A 22204-nucleotide genomic window follows, 5' to 3' on the forward strand; every position below is an offset into this window, starting at 1 on the left:
TTGGTTTGTACATTCACAGTCCACACTTAGCCATAAAGATGAAATTATTCCAAAGCAACCCATGTGGATGGGCAAATGCAGGCCTCATAGTGGGAGAGAAGGGAAGGGAAAAGCGGGAGGGGAGAGGGAGAAGTAGGGCTGCTGCACTGCCCAGCTGGTGGAACAGGCTCCCAAGGTAGTCAGATGGATTCATTTGCATAATCACACCTACGCCAAGGGCAGGGCAGCAGGGCTCACAGGTGCTGCTGATGTATATTTGGCTGGCCACACCCACACTGTGGGCGGGCCCCCTGAGGATCACAGGCGCAGTCTGTGTATATTTGCATAGGCACAACCACACCAGTGGTGGCGCTGTGGTGGGCTCACAGGTGCTGCCGCCGGTGCCGCAGGGCCTCAGTGGGGGAGAACAGGAAGTCCTGGCCGCAGGTGTCGCAGTGGTAGGGCCTCTGCAGGGCGGAAGCCTTCTGGATGGGTGCGGGGTCTTCTTCTGCCTCTGCGGAGGAAGGGCGGCTTCAGAGGCTGCTCTGCACTGAGCAGTTTCCCCCCCCCCACTCCACCCTGGCCCCTGGGCTCAGGCCCATAGGGAATGTGTCTTTGCCCAGGGAGTCCCAGGGGACAGGCTGGAGGTGTTGTGACCCTCTGGGTGGCAGGACAGGAGATAGGCCAGGGTGACAAAGAGAGTGCCGGGGAATAAGGAGAAAGTGGCAAGCAAGGCTGTGTGTGTGTGGGGGGGTGCTTTCCTGACAAAGCCAGGTGGCACCAGGATGGACGCCAGGGCACACAGGCGACACGGCCGGTCCTGACCTGCGCCATCCTCCTGCGGGGCCTGGGCACAGGTGTTCTCGTGAGCCATGCGCTCCAAGGGCGTGAGCGGCAGGTGCAGGCCGCAGTGCGGGCAGGTCCAGAAGGTACGCAGACAGTCACTGTACAGGTCTGTGTCGCTCTGCGCGGGGACCAGTGACAGGAGGCCATGAGCTAAGGCCTGGGCCTCCCCACCTGAACCCCACCCAGGACCCTTGGGGAGGGGTCAGTTTCAGGGTGGGAGCAGGGGTGGGGGGCTAGAAAACCCCACTTCCAGGGCAGAGGGCTGAGGGAGCTGAGGCAGGGTTGGTGCTTACCACAAGGCAGTTGTAGGTGAGGAAGTCAGTGACCACATAGCCCCCTTTGGTGGGGTGGGGGGACAGGGTGGAGTCTCCAAAGAGACCAGGGAGACTAGGGGCGGTTGTGACTGTCTGGGGTCCCACATAGAGGTTCTGGGTCTCAAGGCCTGTGAGCCGCCGCAGGCTGTAGGGAACCTACAGAGGACAGAGAGCAGAGCACCTAGATCCACCGATACCTGAAGCCCCACAGCAATTTCATTATGAGAATCAACTCATGAAGACGCTCACAAGTTCCCCACGCACACTCAGGCCTCCATACCCATCCCTCCCTCAACTGCCTTCCCTGGTCTCTGCTTCCTGTCGCTGGAGGACCACGGCCAGATCCAGTCTGGCCATCCACTCCACCAAGGGACATCAGCCTTGTTCCCCTTTTCCTGACTCACTGGGTTCCGCCCTTTTTTCTTATGCTCCTCTCCTTCTCCAAGAAGTCAGCCTGGATTGCACCGGTCTGGCCCACCCACCCAGGAGCCAGGCTCTCTGTGAGAAGGGGACGAGGTTTGTGCCTGCTCAGTTCAGTTCCTCCCACGCATCCTGCATGTGCGGTGGCAGCATGAGGCGCACCGGCAGAAGGCGCTCAGTGACTGCAGGTGACGTGTTGTGCTGCTGCTTCTGGACCAGGCTCCTGGGGTCCCTTAACTGGCTGTGTGACCCTGGACAAGTCACCCAACCTCTCTGGCTGTGGTACCTTGGAGGCCATGAACTGCAGCAGCTCCCTGCCCAGGGCGGCCACCTCCTTGCTGTGGATCGGCAGCCTCTCCTCTTCCTCTTCCTCAGGCCTTTGTCGCTGCTGCTGCCGCCGCCGCAGGGCCTGGCGTGCCAGCTGCTGGTCCAGGGCGCTTTCCCAGCGGGCTCGGAGCTTCAGGGAGGTTGCCAGGAGCCGGACGGCACTCTCACTGTCCGCCAGCCGCAGCTCCAGCCAGCCGTCGGCCACCAGGCGGGAGCAGTCACCACTGGTGTCCAGAGAGCGGCTGAGCAGCAGGAGGGACTGGGGGAGGGGTGGGGACATGCGGGGATCCAATCAGGCTGGGTCTGAAGTCCAAGCAAGCTCTGAGTCCCAGGAGCAGAGATCCCACTCCCCCAATGTGGGGGTTGGCCCGGGGTCCTGCTCAGCTGTGGGGTGTCCTGTGAGATGGGTGGACCTGGTCACAGGGGGCTGGCTCAGCACTGGGTAAAGGGGTGAAGGGCTCAGTGGATGCCTGCCCACCTACCTCTGGAACACTTACCCTCTGTTAGCCCCCTCTACCAGGGGTCTGCCCGCCTCCCTGCCTGCAGAGCTTGGGATGGCCTCTCCTGGATTCTTTGTGTTGTTCACACACATGCACACACAGCAGTGTGCAAGCTCAGCCATGACACTCGATCACAGGGCCATCAGAAGCCAGAGGCCTACGAGCGCCAGGGCGCTTTCCTGATCTCCCTCAGAAAAAGAGGCCTCAGGGCCTTTGCACCTGCTGGGTCCCTCTGCTATGGCCCTGTCCCAGTGTGTGCCTCCCAGGTATGGCTGGCCTTAGTGCCTTACACCCTATCAGAAATGGTTCCCTCTCCACCCCTCCCCTGTGCTCCAATCCCCTCCCTGCACCTCTACCACAGGGCTTAGCTCAGGGCCAGCCCCAACCTGGCGTCTGCGCAGAAACCCACCTGGAGGGCTGGGACACGGACGCAGTTGACCAGGTAGGGCTTGTTGGTCTCCAGCAGGGAGACGAAGGTGAGGAGCTGGTGTGAGCGGCTCATCTTGTCCCGGACATCTGAAAGGCCGAGGGCAGCTCAGGCCACCTCCCCTCCCGCAGCACCATCCCCAGGCCTGTCCTGCCCTGGTGACTCCACACGCCCACTCAGCACCTGCAGTGCCACGGGCAGGCTGCGACGGGCTATAGGTGCTGGCTGGCACGGCGGTGATGCAGTACAGCCCTGGCTACCCATAGTGACACAGTGTCTGCACGTGCTCCACACTGTCCAGCGAAACACAAAATAATTTGTGTTTGTTTTTGTTTTTGTTTTTGGGTTGGTCACGGGGCTTGAACTCTGGGCCTGAGCGCTGCCCTTGAGCTCTTCAGCTCAAGATGAGCTCTGCCACTTGAGCCACAGCACTACCTCCCACAAAATAAAATTTAAAAGAAAGGAAGAAGCCAGCCATCGGTGGCTCACGCCTGTAATCTTGGCTACTCAGGAGGTAGAGATCTGAGGATTGCGGTTCAAAGCCAGCCAGAGCAGGAAGTCCATGAGACTCCTCTCAAATTAACCACCAGAAAAGCAGAAGTGGCGCTGTGGCTCAAGTGGTAGAGCGCTATCCTTGAGCTGAAGAGCTCAAGGCCCCTAGTTCAATCCCCATGACCAACAAAAAGAGAAAGGAAAAAAAAGGAAGGAAGGAAGAAAGGAAGGGAGGGAGGGAGGGAAGGAAGGGTGCTCCAACAGGAAGGAGAGGGGAGGACCCTAAGGAACAGGGGGCTGAGCAGGTGGGGTGCCAAGGCCTTGTCTAGATGTCCAAACCTCCAAACACAAAGGGAAAGTAGGGTGGCAGGCAGAGCACGGCTCTGCTTACACCTGAGATGGGGGAGCCCTCAAGGGGGGGGCACGCAGGGGGCCCAGGAGCCCGTGGCCAGGGCTGGCTTGCTGCCCCAGACCTCACCTCGGCTCCCCTGGTCTGGGGCTTCTAGCTCCTGGGCGTGCAGCACCTCGGGGCTGCTGGCGAAGACGCAGGTGGGGTGCAGCACGGCGCCCTGCTTGGCCTGGGTGTGGAAAATCTGTAGAGGCCAGAGACAAGTGCTGGGGCGGCCCGTGGCCTGCTGCCTGGTGCCCAGCCCCATCCCCAACCTCCTGGCCAGGCCCTTCCTCCAGGAAGCCCTCAGGCCTTTTCCCTTGGGGACCGGCTGTCCATCCCCCACATGGCGCTTGAGTTGGGGTACGGGCTGGGACTGAGGTGCTCAGAGGCCCCACCTGGTCAGAGTCCTTGCGGCCGCTGTTGAAGGCGTCGGGCACAGCCAGCTGCGGGTAGAGGCCCCGGGTCAGCAGCAGCTTGAGCAGTGCCAGGCGCTCGCCGCTCAGGTCCTGGGCCGCGCTGGCTGCCACCTGCAGCTGCGCCAGGTTGTGGCGGAGCTTGAACTTCACGTCCTGCAGGGGGCGCTGTGTGAGGGGCCGTGCCTGTCCTAGGAGGCGGGGATCGAGAGCCCGTGAGTCCCCCTTCCACCCAGCCAACCTGGATGTCCACGCCGCCGTCGGGAGCCCCGGGGCCCGCAGGGTCGTCCTCGTCGCTGGAACCCGCGGCCCGGTCCTCGCGCAGCCGCAGCACCTTCCGCCCGCGGCCCGCGCCCTCCTCGTGCTGCCGCTTGAGCTGCTGCAGCGCCCGCCGCTCCCGCCGCTCCTGCAGCCGGCTGCTGCCATCCCTGGGGGGCGCTGGGGCCCCAGCCAGCAGCCCGTGGTCCTCCAGCAGCTCCTGGGTCGGGTGGGGGCCACAAGGAGACAGGCTGGGGGACTGGGAAGGCAGCTGCCACCCTCCCTGCTTCCCTGTCAGCATTTCATGCTCAGTGGGTACCACCCTGCAGGGACCCCTGCCCCACGTGGGGAGTCCCAGCAGTGGGGGGGGAAGCCCCCAGCTGGGCCGCATCCCCCTCCACACCTTGAACTGGCGCCGCAGGTTGGCCATCTCATACAGGCGCTGCTCCTCCACGCCGCGCCGGCGGCACCAGCGGCGCGAGTTCCCACCACGCTCAGACTTCACCTGGGGGAGGGGGGGGGTCAGCGCTGGCCAGCTGGAACCCCAGGGGAGTCCTCACTCCTGCACTGAGCTCAGATGGTAGACACGAGGCTGGGTGTAGCCACTTAGAGGAGCCACGGGCCCTGACCTTGGGTGTAATGACCGACAGACGGACAGATGGACAGATGGGGCAGACAGACAGCCAAGCCCAGCCTCGCTGCCCCTCACCTGCACCCAGGCGTTGAAGACATTGAAAAGTGTGAAGGGGTCTCCCTGGTCGCTCTCCAGGGGCTTCCGGGCAGCTGCGCACTCCAGGCTGCCCTGGGCGCTGCGGGTGAAGGGCGACTGGACGCTGAGGGCCGCGGCTACGGTGAGCACCGGCTCCGCCAGGCTGAACATGGCTCCCAGGATCAGCATCTTCCCTGCGTGCACAGGTGCTGGGGTGAGGCCGGGGCACCCGTGGGCCCGCCCACCCGGGGCTGCCTCCGCCAATCAACGGTCCACAGAAAGCCTACTGGGCCAGATGGGTAGATTCAGAGACCCTGTGCTGAGCTTTCTGGTCACATGGCCTTGGTAAGAGCCTCAGTTTCCCCATCTGTGGTTGAAGACGGGCAGCTCCCACCTCCTGGATAGCTGGGGCGCCTTATATAGAGCCGGGTTGCCCCCACCCCCGCAGCTGCAGCCACTCCCCCAATGACCGCCTCCCCCAGTGCTCCCGCCTTGGGCCTGCTTTTCCTTCCCAGTGCTCCTCAATGTGCCTCCATCTCCTCCGGGGTGATGGGTGAGCGGGGCAGGAGGGAGGGGGGCGGGATGGAGAGGAGACCGCTAGGAACAGAGACCCCCTGGTGTGACGCAGCCCTCCAGGTCACCCCGTCCCACTGGCCTGCCCGGTGACAAGGTCTCGTGACACATGTGTGACTCACTGCAGACACCCTGTTCCCACGCCTGTCAGGGGCCCCACCCAATGAAAGGGGTTGGTGAAGCCAGGCTCAGGCCGGAAGTGGCTCCTGCTGAGCCAGCCTGGCCCCTCCTGCCCCACCTGACCCCAGCACTTCGTGCTGGCTCTGTCCCAGCCACGGGCTCTGTGCCTTGCTGTTTGCCTCCCCGCCCCCTCCTGGCCCCCAATTCAGAAGCTCCAGGAGAGGAGAACTGAGTGCTTTTGCCGTGCATCATCGTTGCCTAGAATAGTGCTGGAGCAGGAGCTCAGTAAACACTTAACTTCTCCCCTCCCTCTCACTGTGCTCAGTCACAAGACCCTTCCCCACTCCCAAAGACACCAGGCAGGTTCCCACCACAGGGCCTTTGCACCTGTACCCTTTGCCTCCAATGCCTGTTTGCCACTTCTCCATGGTCCAGCACATGGGCTGCAGGCCTCAGATGCTAGAGTGGGTTCCTACCTGCTCTCCCTGCACCATCCAGCCTCATGCATTCTTGCCCCCTCCCAGCTAGGGGCTGTCCCCCAAAGGTGAATGTGGGTCTTTTATCTACTGCTGTACCCCAGCCCTAGGCACAGAGCACTGGGGAATGGGTCTCAGGGATCAGGGAAGGCTCAGGGTAAAACTGGGTGCCCTTTGAAGGGGGCAGGCCTCACCGATCACCACGTCCACAGGCAGCTGGGCCAGCAGGCACCCGATGGGGGTGAGGGCCTCTGAGCTGTCCAGGGCCCCCTGGTCTCGGAGGTAGAGGATGGCGGTTTCCAGGCTGGCTGGTGGAGGGGGCTCGATGAAAGGGAAGGTTCGGGGGTCTCCCACGCTCATGCTCTTCATCTGGAATAAGGAGACACCCCCAGGATCAGGGAGGATGTGAACTACTTGTGGAGCATGGAGGGCATGCTCAGAATCAAACTCAGAACTTGGCTCTTCAAGCTCCGTCAGCCAGTAGCAGGGCAGGGGAGCGAGCTGTCTGTCTGTCTGTCTGTCTGTCTGTCTGTCTGTCTGTCTAGCTCATCCTTCCTCACCCTGACAGTGGAGGATCACACAGATCTAAGCCTGGAACAACCACAGTTGTGGGGAGTCCTGGGCCCTGCCTGTGGTGCTTTCTGCTGGTGCGGGCGGCCCTGGGGCCCCTCGTGGCTGTCCCAACCCTCCCTGCCTGCGTCACCTGCAGCACCAGCGTGTCCAGAGCTACCCTTCGGATCTCGGGCACAGGGTAGGGGGTGAAGGCGTCGTAGTCGGACTCGGCGTAGAGGCGGTAGCAGACGCCGGGCCCTGTGCGGCCTGCGCGGCCCTTGCGCTGCTCGGCGCTGGCCTGGCTGATCCAGAACTCCTGCAGCCGCTGCAGCTTGGCCTGTGGGTCGTAGCTCATCTCTTTCACCTTCCCTGGGTGGGCAGAGGGAGGCGCTGAGGGCCAATCACATCACCCACGCTCTCGGGAGTGGGGGGGGGAGGCACCATGCCCACTGCCCTCTCTCCCGCCCTGGCTAACTGCACCAGCTCCAGGTGTCCCGCAAAGGCTCATGGGTGAAGGCATGAGTCGGTGGCTTTGCTGAGGCCCAGCTGCTATCATGACAGGCTGCCTCCTTTGTGCATAGCAGACCCCAAGTCCCTGCCCCCCTCCCCCGAGCCTCCCACACCTCCCAAAGTCCCCAGTGGGGGCCAGGCAGGCCTTACCAGAATCCACTACGAAGCGGATCCCGTCGATGGTGACCGAGGTCTCGGCAATGTTGGTTGAGAGAATGCATTTCCGGACTCCAGGGGGCGCCACGTCGAACACCTGTGGGACAGGAGGGGTAGCACTGACTCACCTGCTTGCATTGGCCTCCTGATGTGGGCCCCCCTCCCACCCACCATGTACCTCAGGACCCACCTCACCTCAGTCCTCACAAGAGCTCAAACATTTGTTGAATCGCCCTCCCCCGTGCCTTTCCGGAAACCCAGCCCCTCTCCTGGGCAGCCTCTGGTCTCCCCAACCCGCTGGCTTCCCCTCTGCACTCTGACCCATAGTCCCCCACCCTGCCGCCCAGCTCTCCTATGGTAGCCCGAGATCTTCTATAGCACAAGGTGTACCCCCCATTCTTGCTCCCAGGCCCCATCCTGGGGTCTTTAGGGCCCCTTGTGGCTTAGCCCCACCCCCTATCTCTCCAGACTTGCTCTGTACCCAGCCACAGCCTGTTATCTCCCAAATGCCCCCTTGCTGGCCACAGGCCCTTTGTACAAGCCCTTCTGACTCTCCACAACGGCGCAACCTGCCAGCCGCCATGCCCTCCCACTGTTTGGCAAGGGCATCTATACTGGCACACAGCTGGGTGTGCCAGCAGCCCCTCAGCCCCTCCCTCTGTTCCCCATGTGTCTTGCTCTGCCTGGCTCCTGTGGGTACCTTGTCCTGGTCGGCCACAGACAGGGCGCTGTGCAGCGGCAGCACTATCCAGCGCTGGGTGTGGCTGGCATAGGTCTGAGCAGCCTCCAGCACTGAGCTGATCTCTGCCATGCCGCTAAGGAAGACCAGCAGGTCCCCTCGTTCTTCAGGGGGGTACTTGTTGTCGATGGTCTCCAGCACCCTCAGGAAAGGCCGAGGGTCCAGCTTCTCTGACTTGGACATCGCGGGCTCTGCCTCCTGTGGCTGGTATACAACCTGAGAGAGGACAGCCCCACGCAGGGGTGCGCTTGAGACTGACATGGCCCCACAGGGGCAGAGGCAGCCGGGGGGGAGGGGGGTGAGTGGCCGGCCACCAGTGGGGAGGAGGAGCCTGAGGGTGCTGGGACCCCCACCCAGCTCCACCATCAGCCAAGAAAAGCAATCGGCGTCCACATAGATGAGCCTTCTAGTGTTTTCTTTGTTACAGCAACTCGGCCTTCACCCCCAAACTGCCCATCCTGCGTCTACCTAGTTTGGAGTAAATGTACCAAAAAAATAAAAGTGGAAGCTTAAGATGGGCACCGGTGACTCACGCCTGGAATCCTAGCTACTCAGGAGGCTGAGATCTGAGAACTGTGGTTTGAAGCCAGGCCAGGCAGAAAAGTCCCTGTGAGACTCTTATCTCCAATGAACCACCAGAAAACTGGAAGTGGCCCTGTGGCTCAAATGGTAGAGCGCTTGCCTCGAGCTGAAGAGCTCAGAGACAGTGTCCAGGCCCAGAGTTCAAGCCCCACATCTGACAAAAGTAAATAAAAAGAGGGCATGGCTCACTGCCAGGCCCCAAGATGAACCCCCGTGCTGCGGGTGTCCACGTACCGTGATGGGGAAGAGCCGGCCCGGCACCTGCACCACGGGGGCGTGGCCAAAGTAGCTGGAGAAGAGCTCGATGTTGATGGTGGCTGACATGAGGATGACCTTGAGGTCAGGCCGCCTGGGCAGCAGGCGGTGGAGGACCCCCAACAGGAAGTCACTGTGGAGGTGGCGCTCATGGACTTCATCCACGATGAGGACCTGGTACTGAGGCAAGCTGGGCTCCCGCTGGATCTGCCGGAGGAGCAGCCCCACCGTCAGGAACACAATCTTGGTGGCGGACGACCGTGTGCTTTCGAAGCGGATCTGGTAGCCGACCTGGGGTAGGAGGAAGGAGATCGATGAGGAGGAGCAGACCTTGGGCCTGAACACCAGATCCCCACCTCCAGTGCATTCAGGGCTGGCCTCCAACCACCATCCTCCTGACCTCTGCCTCCTGATTATCTGGGAATACAGGCTTGAGTCACTGGGATGCTTGGAGGACTGACAAGCCTTAAGTGGCCTGTACTTTGGCTGCAACAGTACACCCTGTCCCCCTCACCTGTGAGCCATACTGACTGAGGCTCTCGAAGGCCACACGCTTGGCCAAGGAGATGCAGGCGATTCGCCGGGGCTGAGTGCACGCCACATGACTGAAGCCGGCAGCCAGCAGGTACTGGGGCACCTGCGTAGACTTGCCACAGCCTGTGTCCCCAGCCACCACCACCACCTGGTGCTCTGCCAGCGTCTGCAACAGGCGGCGCCCGTACTGGGCGATGGGAAGAGCTGCGCGCTCCCGTTGCAGCTTGGCCAGCCGCGCGAACGCCTGCTTCTGGCCGAAGTCCAGGTAATGCAAGAGAGCCCGGCGGAACTCAGACACCCTCTCCGGAGGCAGGCGAGTGGCCAGCCCCCGAGAGCCCCGGGGATCGGGGCCAAGGATGGACAGGTTGATGCGGTAGCGGGGGTCGTAAGTGCGAGGGAGGTCGGCTAGGGCTGGGAGGCCATGTGGGGTGGATCCAGGCTCTGTCTCCTCCTTCCTGGATGGCCTGAGACTCTGGTACCTCTGCAGACGCTCAAAGAAGGCCCAGAACTTCTGGCAGTCCTCCGAGCCCGGACGGATACAACCTCCATCACCGAAGAAAGTGTCCTCTAAGAGGCCCCGGGTTTCTGGACAATTCCAGTCCCACTTCTCAGGGGCTTCTTTGGCACTAGGAGCCCAGTGGCGGTCTCGGCGGTCCCGCCCCTCCCTTGTCCCCGGGGAGGGCATGGTGCTAATCACAATGCTGTCCCCAGCTGGCCTCAGTTCCAGTCATCATGTCACCTTCAGCAGTTAAGAGGCCCGGCCTACTTTCCTCTTCAAAGAGCAAATTCCCCTCCTCTTCCCTGGCATAGGATCGCAGGTGAAAGTGGGCTGCCAGCAGCCTGGTCAAGCTGGTAACACACAAGGCTCTTCACGACTCTGGGAGGGACACAGATGTGTCCTGGCTTTGGGAACCCTGGATGTGTCAGGAAGAGAGCAGAGGACATTCATTTGCCTAAAGCTTTGCTTTCTCAAACACTGGATTAGAAATAAACCCAAGCTCTCACAGATGGCCCGGCTCATACAAGTCACACCTCCTACCCTGGGCCACTCAAGAGACTGGGCTGGGATCCAGGAAGCCCAGAGGTGTCTGCCCAGACTTAGGAGTTGGGGAAGGGGGTGGCCTGAGCCATAAAGGAAGTGAATAGATCACCTGACCTATCAATGAGAGAACCCTTCATGAGTGACAGCAGAGCCACAGGAGGTGGGATCAGATGGGAACTGTCCACTGAGCTTGCCAGCACTGGAAGCCCCTTGAGATGAAAGGAACACTTAACATGCAAGCCTTAGGTACACAGTACACTTGTTCTGCCCTGCCTGGCACATTCCTGCCTTTCTGTCCCCCTTGGAGAGCAGCCCTTGTCTTCCTCAAGGATCTGCTGACAAGGGCCTCATATAACCAGTATTGATTGGAGGAAGGCCTGACCAATCATGGTACAACATTCCACTTTTGCTCTGGGATTGGTCAGAGAAGTGGGCACATGACCCAATTAGGGCCAATCAGGGCCCCTCTGTGCCTTTTACACTCCAGTTACCAGGAGAGCAGAGCTGTGGGTTTATCTAGTTACTAGACTAGCTGGATGGAAACCTGAAGCTGACTCTATCAGGCTTCCCGGCAGTCTGACCCAGGGAAAAAGCCTGTATGTGGGGCACTGGGAGTGACCATGGGAAGCAGGAGAAGTGTGGCCATGTGGCTTAGTGCTCAAGGCTTAGTTCTTTCCAACCCTCCACTCTTGGCTTCGGTCACAGGATGCTTTGTTGTGTTTCCTGGGGATGGAACACAGGGTTCACAAACCATTTATGATGTATATTCCCAGTCCAAAAAAATTGTCTTGTTACTTAAAATTAGGTTCTTGACTTTCAATTGCAAAAGATGGAACTAGTAGAGTATACAGAGCTGGGAACTGGGCTGGGAAGGTGGCTCAGTGGTAGAGCGCTTGCCTTGCATGCATGAGGTCCTGGGTTCGCTTCCTCAGCACCACAAAGGCAAAAAGAAAAAAAGCTGGAAGTGGCACTGTGGCTCAAGTGGTAGAGCACTTGCCTTGAGCTGAAGAGCTGAGGGACAGTGCCCAGGCCTAGAGTTCAAGCCCCAAGACCGGACCCCAGAAAATTAAAAAAAAAAAAAAAAAAAGAGCTGGGTACTGGTGGCTCAACCTGTAATCCTAGCTACTCAGGAGACTTGAGTGAGCTCTGAATATCACGGTTGGAAGCCAGTCTGGGCAGGAAAGTCCATAAGACTCTTATCTCCAAGTTACTGACAAAAAGCTAGAAGTAGAGCTCTGGCTCAAGTGGTAGAGCTCCAGCCTTAGGCAAAACAAACAAACAAAAAAAGCTCAGGGACAGCACCCAGGCCCTGAGTTCAAGCCCCAGGAACAGCACCAAACAAAACATATACAGTTGTAAGAGCAATTTCCTGATGGGAAGTTTATCATTCTTTTTCTTTTTTCCTTTTTTTTTTGTGCCAGTACTGGGGTTTGAACTCAGGGCCTTGTGCTCTACCTCTTGAGCCAAACACAGCTCCGCCCTCACTTAGTTTTTCAAGCAGGATCGCACATTTCTGTCCAGGCGACCAGGACAATGACATAGGCTTGCCACCCAACCCAGCCTCTTTGGGTGCTGGGGCTTGAACTCGGGCCTGTGGACACGCTGAACTTTTTCTGCTCACGGCTGGCGCTTGCGCCACAATTCCACTTTTTTGGCTTTTTTGGTCCTCCTTGCCCGCACTGGATTCGAACCTTGTTCCTCAGATCTCAACCTCCTGAGTAGCCAGGATTACAGGCGTGAGCCATCAGCGCACATTCCTCTTTATCTCGGGGTTTCCTTCACCCACTCTCCGGCGGACGCCCAGCTACCCCTAACCAACCGGACAGCGGCACCAGCGCCACCGCCACCGCCGCGCCACCGCCACCGCCACCCCGCGCGCGCCACGCCCCTCACCTCTCCGCTGCGGCGCGGATGCACCGACTTCCGGCACACATATGACGTCAGTGCTGCGCCTGCGCACTCCGCCCTCACCAAGGGAACCAATGGCAAGCGGCCGGCGAGGGGGGGGGGTGGGGAGGCAAGATCCACGGTGCGCCTGCGTACAGCGCGTTCCTTCTTCTGCTTCGCTCTCCGACAGAGCTTCCGGAGACGCTGCGCCCCCTAGGGACAGCTGGGGGCGCTGTGCGGTGGGGGCTCGGCAAAGCTGCCTTCGGACCTGTTCGCGCCTCTCCACGCTGCACCCCAGGATCGCGCGACCAGGGCCAAGAGATCCAGAGCTGGAGGTCTGGGGCTCACCCCTGGAATTCCAGCCACTCAGGAGTCCTAGATCTGTGGGGATCCCAGTTCGAAGCCAGCCCAGGCAGAAAAGTCTGTGAGACCCTTATGTCCAATTAACCACCAAAAAGCCAGCCGTGGAACTGTGGCTCCACCAGCCTTGAACAAAAAAAGGTTAGGGACAGCACCCAGACTCTGAGTTCAAGACCCAGGACTGGAGCAACAACAACAAAAAAAAAAAAAAAAAAATAGAGAAGACTGCACTCTAGGTTGGCAGCATTGCCTTCTGGAACTTTCTGCAATGAGGGAAACCTTTGCTGCCCAATATGTTCGCCCTCCATTCCAGCCCGTGTAACCCCTGAACAAAGTGCATTGAGCATGAGGACTGAATTCTAAATTGTAATTTTAATGTGCGTTTCTCCAAGAAGGGTTACCAAACTATCTCCTCTGTACATCACATTTATAATAACAATAAAAACATTTTTTAGAGCTGGGAAGGTGGCTCAGTGGTAGAGCGCTTGCGTTGCATGCTTGAGGCCCTGGGTTCGATTCCTCAGCACCACATAAGCAAAAAGAAAAAAGCCAGAAGTAGCGCTGTGGCTCAAGTGGTAGAGCGCTTGCCTTGAGCTGAAGAGCTGAGGGACAGTGCCCAGGCCTAGAGTTCAGGACCCACAACCGGACCCAAAAAAAAAAACCAAAAAATATTTTTTAATATGGAAAGTCACAGGAGCTCATGCTTGTCCAGTCGATAGCATAGATGGGCAGTGCGGGTAAGGGTATCAGCTTAGATGGGCATGGACAGAACATGGCCTCTGGGTTCTTGTGCTGTAACAAATGACCACAGACCCGGGAATGTAGTGATTTGAAACAATATGTATTCTCTTATAGTTTTGGCCATTAGAGGTCAAAGGTCAGACAGTCTTTGTTCCTTTGGGAAGCTTCCAGGGGAATCTTTGCCCTGCTATATTTGGCTTCTGGAGGCTGAGTACCCATACCTACTCTATTAAAGCCTCACACCTAGCACATACATAATGAATGTTGGTCAAGGGAGGAATGAAATCAAGACATCACTGAGCACCTAGATCCAACTATCCCTGAAGCTGTTCCATATAAAATGAGAGCTCGGAGATTTAACCCCCGCATCCCTCTTGCTTACACCTCCATCTCGGACATGAAGTCATGGCTAGTGGCTGCTTTGCTAGTGGAGCTTTCTTCCTTGTCCTGGGATTCCCTCAGAGCCTGCCGACAGGCAGCCGGCAGGGATCTGCACAACTGAGCGCGCCCAAAGTACAGGAAGATAATAGGGTTGAGACAGCTGTGAGCCAGGGCCAGGCCCACGACCAAGGGCTCAGCACTCAGAGCTCGGAACAGGAGCACAGAGTTTGGAGCAGCCACGGTCAGTACCACCCCTAGGAAGTGGTAGGGAGCCCAGCAGACAAAAAACCCCACTATGACCGCCATACTCAGCGGCCAGTGACGCGGGGCGACGCGGCTCAGGAGCACGCTGTGACAGCCCACCACGAACACCAGTGGGCCCAGGAATCCAAACAGGAACCGGCTGGCATTGATCAGGACCTCGGTTGTGACCGAGCCACCGTAATCCACCACACAGGCCAGCCGGGAGGGGAAGGCCTCCTGGTGCAGGCGGCGGTGGACAGCCGAGGGGATGGTCAGCAGCAAGGCCAGCATCCAGGCTGCCCCCCGAGCCACCTGCACCCCTCGACTCCGCCAAGCCACCACCCACCAGGGGAGCCTCAAAGCCATGAGACAGAGGTCCCCGCTTAGCGCAGCCAGCAGCAGGACACTGGCGTACATGGACAGCAGGATGGCCGAGGGCAGCAGGCGACAGCCCAGCGCCCCATACGGCCAGTGTCCCTGCCGTGCCATCGGCACGGCCAGGATGGGGAGAGACAGGCAGCACAGCAGGTCAGCCACCGCCAGGTGCACGAACCACGCAGCCCACGCCCTGCGGCCCGCCTCCTTCCCAGCCACCCATGCCACCATGGCGTTGCCTGGCATCCCCAGGAAGAAGATGGCCGCGTAGAGGACCAGTGGAGCCACATGGAGGACGCGGGGAGAGAGGAGGCAGGCACCGTCGGGACAGTCCACAGGGACATTCGGGAGGTCACTGTAGTCCCCGTATTGGATGTCGAAGCTGAGAGAGTCGTTCTCCATCCTGGCTGTCCACACCTGGGGGAGACACAGCAGGACACTCAATGACAATTCCTTCTTCCTCCTTTAGTTTTGGTGCCAGCCCTGGGGTTTGAACTTAGGGCCTTGCCCCGGTCTGGCAGGCGCTCTACCACTTGAGCCACACTCTCATCCCTTTTGACCCATGATTTTTGTCAGTCGTGGGGCTTGAACTCTGGGCCTGGGCGCTGTCCCTGAGCTCTTCAGCTCAAGGCTAGGGCTCTACCACTTGAACTACAGCACCACTTCCGGTTTTCTGGTGGTTCACTGGAGATGAGTCTCATGGACTTTCCTTCCCAGCCTGGCTTTGAAGCATGATCTTCAGATTTCAGCCTCCTATGTAGCTTGGGTGACAGGATGACAGTGAACCACCAATGCCTGGCTTGCTTGTTTGTTTGGTTGGTTTTGTTTTACATCATATCATGATCCTCCTATTCACACTTCCAGAGATGACTGGCACACTTCACCCCGCTCAGCTATTTATTGGTTGAGATTGGCAGTGGGGAGTGTTCTTGTGAACTTTCTTTTTTGCCTGAGCGGGCCTCAAACCTCTATCCTCCTGACCTTCTGCCTCCTGAGTCATTGGAGATATGGGCTTCAATACTGTAGGGTTTCCTATTACTATTGTTTTGTTTTTGTTTTTGTTTTGCAGGTCCTGGGGCTTAAACTCAGGGCCTGGACATTGTCCCTGAGTTTCTTTTGCTCAAGGCTAGCTCTGTGTCACTTGAGCCAGAGCTCCATTTCTGAGTTTTGGGTAGTTTATTGGAGATAAGAGTCTCACTGACTTTCCTGCCCTGTCTGGCTTCTTCTTCTTTTTTTTTTTTTTGGTTGTTGTTGTTGTCGATCATGGGGCTTGAACTCTGGGTCTGGGCGCTGTCCCTCAGCTCTTCAGCTCAAGGCTAATGCTTCTACCACTTGAGCCACAGTGCCACTTCCGGCTTTTTCTGCTTATGTGGTGCTGAGGAATCGAACCCAGGCCCTCATGCATGCAAGCATTCTACCACTGAGCCACCTTCCCAGCCCAAAGGGTTGGTCTTTAGTTTTTTGCTGGTCATGGGGCCTGAACTCTGGGCCTGGGTGCTGTCTCTCAGCTCTTCAGCTCAAAGCTAGCACTATATCACTGGAACCACAGCACCACTTCCCGCTTTTTCCACTTATGTGGTGCTGAGGAATCGAACCCAGGGCCTCATGCATGTGAGGCAAGTACTCTACCACTGAGCCACCTTCCAAGCCCCACCCTGTCTGGCTTCTAACAGCGATCCTCAGATCTCAGCCTCCTGAGTAGCTAAGATTAAGGGGTGAACCACTAGCATCCAGCCTCACACTCTAGTTTTGATTCTGTACTTTTTTTTTTTTTTGTCAGTTGTAGGGCTTGAATTCTGGGTCTGGGCGCTGTCCCTGCACTCTTCAGCTCAAGGCGAACGCTCTACCACTTGAGCCACAGCACCACTTCTGGTTTTCTGGTGGTTCATTGGAGATCAAACTCTCACTGAGTTTCCACCCCAGGCTGGCTTTGAACTGTTATCCTCAGATCTCAGCCCCCTGAGTAGTTACTAGATTACAACTGATCCTGTATTATTAACCCCTTCCCCCCCCCCCCCCCACACACACGTATGAAGACACAGAGGCCTATAGAAGGTGGAGAACTCACCAGAGGTCACTCAGCAAAGTAGAGGATTGAGCTTCACTTGGCACTGTGTTAGTCCCAGCTGGCTGTCTCTCTGTCCACTTTCTTCTGAAGTTTGACTTGTCCGGTGAACCTGCCTCTCCAGTTTGGCAAGTCCTCAAAGAGATGACAAGGTTGATCACATGACACTAAGTAGAGGCTCAAGTAGGTAAATTGTAGCTAGGACAGGAGGAAGGGCAAAGTGACAGGGCACAAGACCCGGCCACTCAGGGCTGCTCACTGTGGGTTAGCAGGCCCTGTCCCGAGCTCTAAGGCTGAGCCAACAGGAAGGGCAGAGGAAGTTGGGACAGGCCTCATGCCCAAGAAACCCCCAAACCCCAAGCCTTATTTTTTTGTTTTTCTTGTGGTACTGAAGATCAAACCTTGATCCTTGCATTTGCTAAGCAGGTGCTCTACCACTAAAGCCACACTTTTTTTTGTTTGGGGGCTTTTTATTTTTGTCAGTCGCGGGGCCTGAACTTCTTCAGCTCAAGGCGAGCTCTCTACCACTTGAGCCACAGTGCCACTTCTGGCTTTTTCTGCTTAAGTGGTGTTGAGGAATCGAACCCAGGGCCTCATGCATGTGAGGCAAGCACTCTACCACGGAGCCACCTTCCCAGCCCATTGGAATTTTTTTATTTTAATGTTCTGAGTGTGGAATGGTTATAGATTTGTTTCATCCCTAAAGTGGAAACTAGTTGCAGGTTGTAGAAAGGTTGCTCCACCTGCTGTGTGACTTTCTGGCAAATAGCCTATCATCTCTGGGCTTGGATTTGAGTGTGGGAAAGCAAAAGGCGCGTACCTACCTTGCAGCCAGGGAATGGACCCGTGGGTGAGGCAGAGATGGAAAGGTACAGCCTGGACAGCACCTGGAGCTCCAGACGGGGCAGGCAGGCTGCGGGGCAGGCAGGTTGCGTCTCCACCGGTTTATCACGCAGCCACCATCCCAGACTCCACCCTGCCCAGCACTTCCTGAGTGTAATCCAGGAACTTGCTGTACACAGGAATGTATCAGTCTGTGCCTTCTCCCTGGCAAGGCTTTCTTAAGGAACAGGATCATTTAACCCAGACAGTACCAGCCCTGCCAGCCCCAGCTGGAACTAATCCCAAGGTCTGTCTGCCACAGATAGGCAAACACTCATTGGAGATAAGAACCTCATGACTGGGCTGGGAAGGTGGCTCAGTGGTAGAGCGCTTGCCTTGCATGCTCGAGGCCCTGGGTTCGATTCCTCAGCACCACATAAGCAAAAAGAAAAAAGCCGGAAGTGGCGCTGTGGCTCAAGTGGTAGAGTGCTATCCTTGAGCTGAAGAGCTGAGGGACAGTGCCCAAGCACCGAGTTCAGGCCCCACGACCGGACCCAAAAAAAAAAAAAAAGAACCTCATGACTTTTCTGCCCGATTTGCTGGGCTTCTGCTAGATTTTCTGGGTGCTGCTATCCTAGTGAACTGTCAAGAACTGGGGGCCAGGCGCGGGGGTGGGGGTTGAGGGGAGGGCTCTGCCCACTCCAGGGTGTGGTTTTCCTGTCTTCTCTCGTGACTCACACATCCCAAAATTACTGGCTGCCAAAGTAAAGTTAGCATAGCCTGAAGGGCCAGTGGGCTGACCTGAGTCCCAGCCCTAGAGCCAAGATCTCCCATGCCCTGGAAGCCAGCCCGCCTGTGGTTTAACTTCAGGATCTGGAAGTCTCAGGCTCAACTGGGTCCCCTGAAGTCTGGGACAATCGCCAACTGCTTACTGCCTCCCCCTCCCCCCCTCCCTCCCCAACTCCTCTGTCTCTGCACAAAAGGTCCAAAAGTCCAGCTGAGAAAAGAACCTAAGGCCCCCAGGAAAAACAAAACCTAAGTTCTACCCCCCTCCCTGGACCTCAGCTTTCAATCTGTGTGTGCTGTGGATGTGTTTGGTAAATGATGGAGGAGGAGGGAGGAGGGAGGAGGGAAGAAAGAGAAGGAAGGAGGAGGAGGAGGAGGAAGAGGTGGTAAAATATATTCTTTTTGGGGGGGCCGAGGGTCAATTGTGGGCTATTGCTTGATCCACAGCACCACTTCCTATTTTCTGGTGGTTCATGGGGGGTAAGAGCCTCACAGACTTTCCTGCCTGGGCTGGCTTTAAACAGTGATCCTCAAATCTCAGCCTCCTGAGTAGCTAGGTTGACAGGCATGAGCTGCCAACACCTGGCAGAATAGACATTCTTAAATTTCACACACTCAAGCTGGGGGTGTTGGTGCATGATTGTAATCCCAGAACTCCTGAGGCAGAGACAGAGGATCATAAGTTCAAGGCCAGCCTAGGTTACACAGTAGGACATTATTGAGGGAGATTTATTAAAAAAAAAAAAAAAGGCACTATCATAAGTGTTTGAATGTTTAGACCAAGGGTCAGTGTCTCAGTGTGGTTTCTGGTAATTTATAAACAGCGAAGGTTTATTCAGCTCAGGGTGGTGCAGTTGGGAAGGAGGTCCAAGGTTGAGGAGCTGTGTCTGCTGAGGGCTTTCTTGTGAGTGGAGATCTCAGCTCAGGAGGCTGAGATCTAAGGATCATGGTTCAAAGCCAGCCTGGACAGGAAAGTCTAAACACATGCCAAAACAGAGCAAACTCCAGTCTCCTTTTTGTACAATGCCAGGCTGTCCTCCAAGGAGGGCCCTTCCCTTCTGACTAAGCCCTCAAAAGTCCCCAGAAGTCCCACCTGCACATACAGAGATCAAGGTTCTACCTCTTTCTACCACATAGTAGGATTATATTACATCTGGGTTTTGGGTGGGACATATTTAAACCATAGCAGGCTTTTCTATGAAGAGAAAGTAAGTATTTAAATTTTTTTTAATTTTAAAAATTTTTATTATTATTATTTGTTGTTGTTGTTGTTGTTGGTCATGGGGCTTGAACTCTGGGCCTGGGAGCTGTCCCTCAGCTCTTCAGCTCAAGGCAAGTGCTCTACCACTTGAGCTACAGCGCCACTTCCAGTTTTCTAGTGGTTTATTGGAGATAGGAGTCTCACAGTCTTTCCTGCCTGGGCTGGCTTTAAACCGTGATCCACAGATCTCAGCCTCCTTAGTAGCTAGGATTACAGGCGTGAGCCACTGGTGCCCGGCAAAGTAAGTATTTTCAACACACACCTCCAGTAGCATGAACACAGCCATAAGAATGGACATGACTATGTGCCAATAAAGCTTTATTAACAAAACAAACAAACAATGGAACAGCGGGCCGGATTGTCTAATGGCTACTCTCGAAGATCAAAAAGCTAGAGTTAGGATCACAGCTACTTAAGGACACTAGATCATGTGATCCTTCACTGTGGCCTACAAGACCTGTTGATCACAGGATTCTAGAATGTTCCCTCACACCAGATCCTTGGAGGGCCAGAAGTATTTCTGAGATTTTAAGATTCTGTAGAAGTTGTAAATGTCAGGCGAAGCAGTGTATCCTGAGGTCTTCACACAGTAACTGCTGGCCACACGCAGTGTGCAATTTGTGTCTGTCTGGAACTCAGGGCTTCACCCTTGCTAGGCAAGTGCTCTGCCAGCACTCAACTGAACCACATTCCGTGTTCTTTTTTTTTTTTGCCAGTCCCAGGGCTTGAACCCTAGGGCCTGGGCACTGTCCATGAGCTTCATTTGCTCAAGGCTAGTGCTCTACCACTTGAGCCACAGTGCCACTTTTGGCTTTTTTTTTTTTTCATGTGGTACTGAGGAATCAAACCGGGAGCTTCATGCATGCAAGGCAAGCACTCTACCACTAGACCACATTCCCAGCCCCTGTTCTTTTGTTGACATTCTATTTTTTTTTTTTTTTGACACAACGTCTTGCTACCTTTGCCCCACTGGCCTCCAACTTCTGATTTTCTTGTCTGCTCCTCCCTCAGTAGCTGGGACTACAGGCATGCACCACCATGCTCAGACTTTTTGTGTCTCTCACTTTCCCTCCGGCAAATACAAAGTCACACTGCATTGCTAGTAGAGTGCTGGCATCCAGAGTCAGGCCTTCCCAGTACATGTGATGTCCCTTGGCATGGATGGAAGCCCCCCCCACCAAGGGCATGGGTGAGGACCAAGGGTGAGGGACAGAGGGGTGACAGAAACTGAGCGTGTGGAAGGCTGCAGGCAGGGAAGGAGGCATGTGACCTGACACAACTAAAGCAGCCAAGCCCTTCCTCTCCCAACACTTCCTCTTTCAAACTTGATAACCTAGCACAGATCTCATCTCCCACTTCCAGAACCTGCCCTGTGGTATGGGGCTGGCATCTCCAACTTGGCTAAGTGTTTCTAGAAAGGATTGGTGGGACCCAGCTCTTGGGGTCCAGCACCTCCCTCCTGAATGGGCTTGGGGAAAGCATGGACTCACCATCTACTAAGTCCTCATGCCAAACAAAGGCAATGGTGGCTGGGAACTAAGGTTGAGTGAGAAAGAATGGAAGGGGGGGACAGAGAGGAAATCAAGGGGTCTTCCTGGAGGAGGTGACACTTTGAGGACGGCAGATTCAAGGCAGAGATGGTCTTTGAAAAGCAAGCCATTTAGGCCTAGTGGCACAAGGTTGCAATCTCTACTACTCAAGAGGTGGGGATGGGAGGATTGTGAGTTCAAAGCCAGACCTGGAAAAGTTAATGAGATGCTGTCACCAAAAAAAAAAAAAAAAAAAAGATAGGGGCTGGGAAGGTAGCTCAGCAGAAGAGTGCATGCCTTGCAAGCATGAGGCCCTGGGTTCGATTCCTCAGCACCACATAAACAGAAAAAGCCGGAAGTGGCGCTGTAGCTCCAGTGGTAGAGCACTAGCCTTGAGCTGAAGAGCTAAGGGACAGCACCCAGACCCAGAGTTCAGGCCCCATGACAGGCAAAAAAAAACAAAAAAAAAGATATGGGAGCATGGCTCAAGTTGAAGAGCATGCTAACCTATTGTGGAAGAGGCCTTGGATTTAATCTCTAGTATGACAAAAACAAGAAAAACAAGGAAAAAAAGAAAAAGAGAGCAGGTGCTGGTGGCTCACACCTGTCATCCTAGCTACTCGGGAGGCTGAGATCTGAAGATTGTGGTTCAAAGCCAGCATGAGAAGAAAACTATGTGATACTTTTTTTTTTTTTTCCAGTCCCAGGGCTTGAACTCATGGCCTGGGTACTGTCCCTGAGCTTCTTTTGCTCATGGCTAGTGCTCTACCACTTGAGCCACAGCACCATTTTCAGCTTTTTTTTTCTTTTTTTTTTTTAGGCCATGGGGCTTGAACTCTGGGTTTGGATGCTGTCCTTGCAGTCTTCAGCTCAAGGCAAGTGCAAGTTTCCTGGAACTTTATTGGAGATAAAGTTGGACTTTCCTACCCAGGCTGGCTCTGAACCTCGGTCCTCAGATCTCAGCCTCCTGAGTAGCTAAGATGACAGGCGTAAGCCACCAGTGCCCGGCTGATTTCCAGCTTTTTCTGTGTTTGTGGTACTGAGGAATCGAACCCAGGGCTTCATACATGCTAAGCAAGCACTCTCCCACTAAGATACATTCCCAGCCCTCTGTGAGACTTTTATCTCCAATTAGTCAT

At 56.4% G+C, this 22204-nt stretch overlaps 2 protein-coding genes across 3 annotated transcripts; both read right to left on the reverse strand.

Annotated features, from left to right (window-relative positions):
* Positions 1 to 19: 19 nt before the first annotated feature.
* Dhx34 (DExH-box helicase 34) lies at positions 20 to 12542 on the reverse strand. Its single transcript, XM_042700472.1, has 17 exons — positions 12509 to 12542; positions 9554 to 10487; positions 9019 to 9330; positions 8164 to 8418; positions 7458 to 7560; positions 6949 to 7166; positions 6440 to 6614; positions 5077 to 5270; positions 4771 to 4872; positions 4351 to 4587; positions 4092 to 4265; positions 3784 to 3898; positions 2796 to 2902; positions 1846 to 2145; positions 1119 to 1295; positions 805 to 943; positions 20 to 493 (listed from the first exon to the last, which is right to left on the reverse strand). The coding sequence occupies exons 2-17, from the start codon at positions 10256 to 10258 to the stop codon at positions 363 to 365; spliced, it is 3444 nt and encodes a 1147-aa protein (XP_042556406.1). The 5' UTR covers positions 10259 to 10487; positions 12509 to 12542; the 3' UTR covers positions 20 to 362.
* A 998-nt stretch (positions 12543 to 13540) lies between these two features.
* C5ar2 (complement C5a receptor 2) lies at positions 13541 to 17824 on the reverse strand. Of its 2 annotated transcripts, XM_042700341.1 has the most exons (3): positions 17492 to 17824; positions 16671 to 16802; positions 13541 to 15019 (listed from the first exon to the last, which is right to left on the reverse strand). In XM_042700341.1, the coding sequence occupies exon 3, from the start codon at positions 15002 to 15004 to the stop codon at positions 13982 to 13984; it is 1023 nt and encodes a 340-aa protein (XP_042556275.1). In that variant the 5' UTR covers positions 15005 to 15019; positions 16671 to 16802; positions 17492 to 17824; the 3' UTR covers positions 13541 to 13981. The 2 variants fall into 2 exon arrangements, with proteins under 2 accessions (XP_042556275.1, XP_042556274.1); XM_042700340.1 differs by lacking the exon at positions 17492 to 17824 and having other exon boundaries at positions 16671 to 16920.
* Positions 17825 to 22204: the final 4380 nt, after the last annotated feature.

This window comes from Dipodomys spectabilis, unplaced genomic scaffold (genome assembly GCF_019054845.1).
Source record: "Dipodomys spectabilis isolate Male_0828 unplaced genomic scaffold, ASM1905484v1 ptg000266l, whole genome shotgun sequence".
Classification (NCBI taxonomy): Eukaryota; Metazoa; Chordata; class Mammalia; order Rodentia; family Heteromyidae; genus Dipodomys; species Dipodomys spectabilis.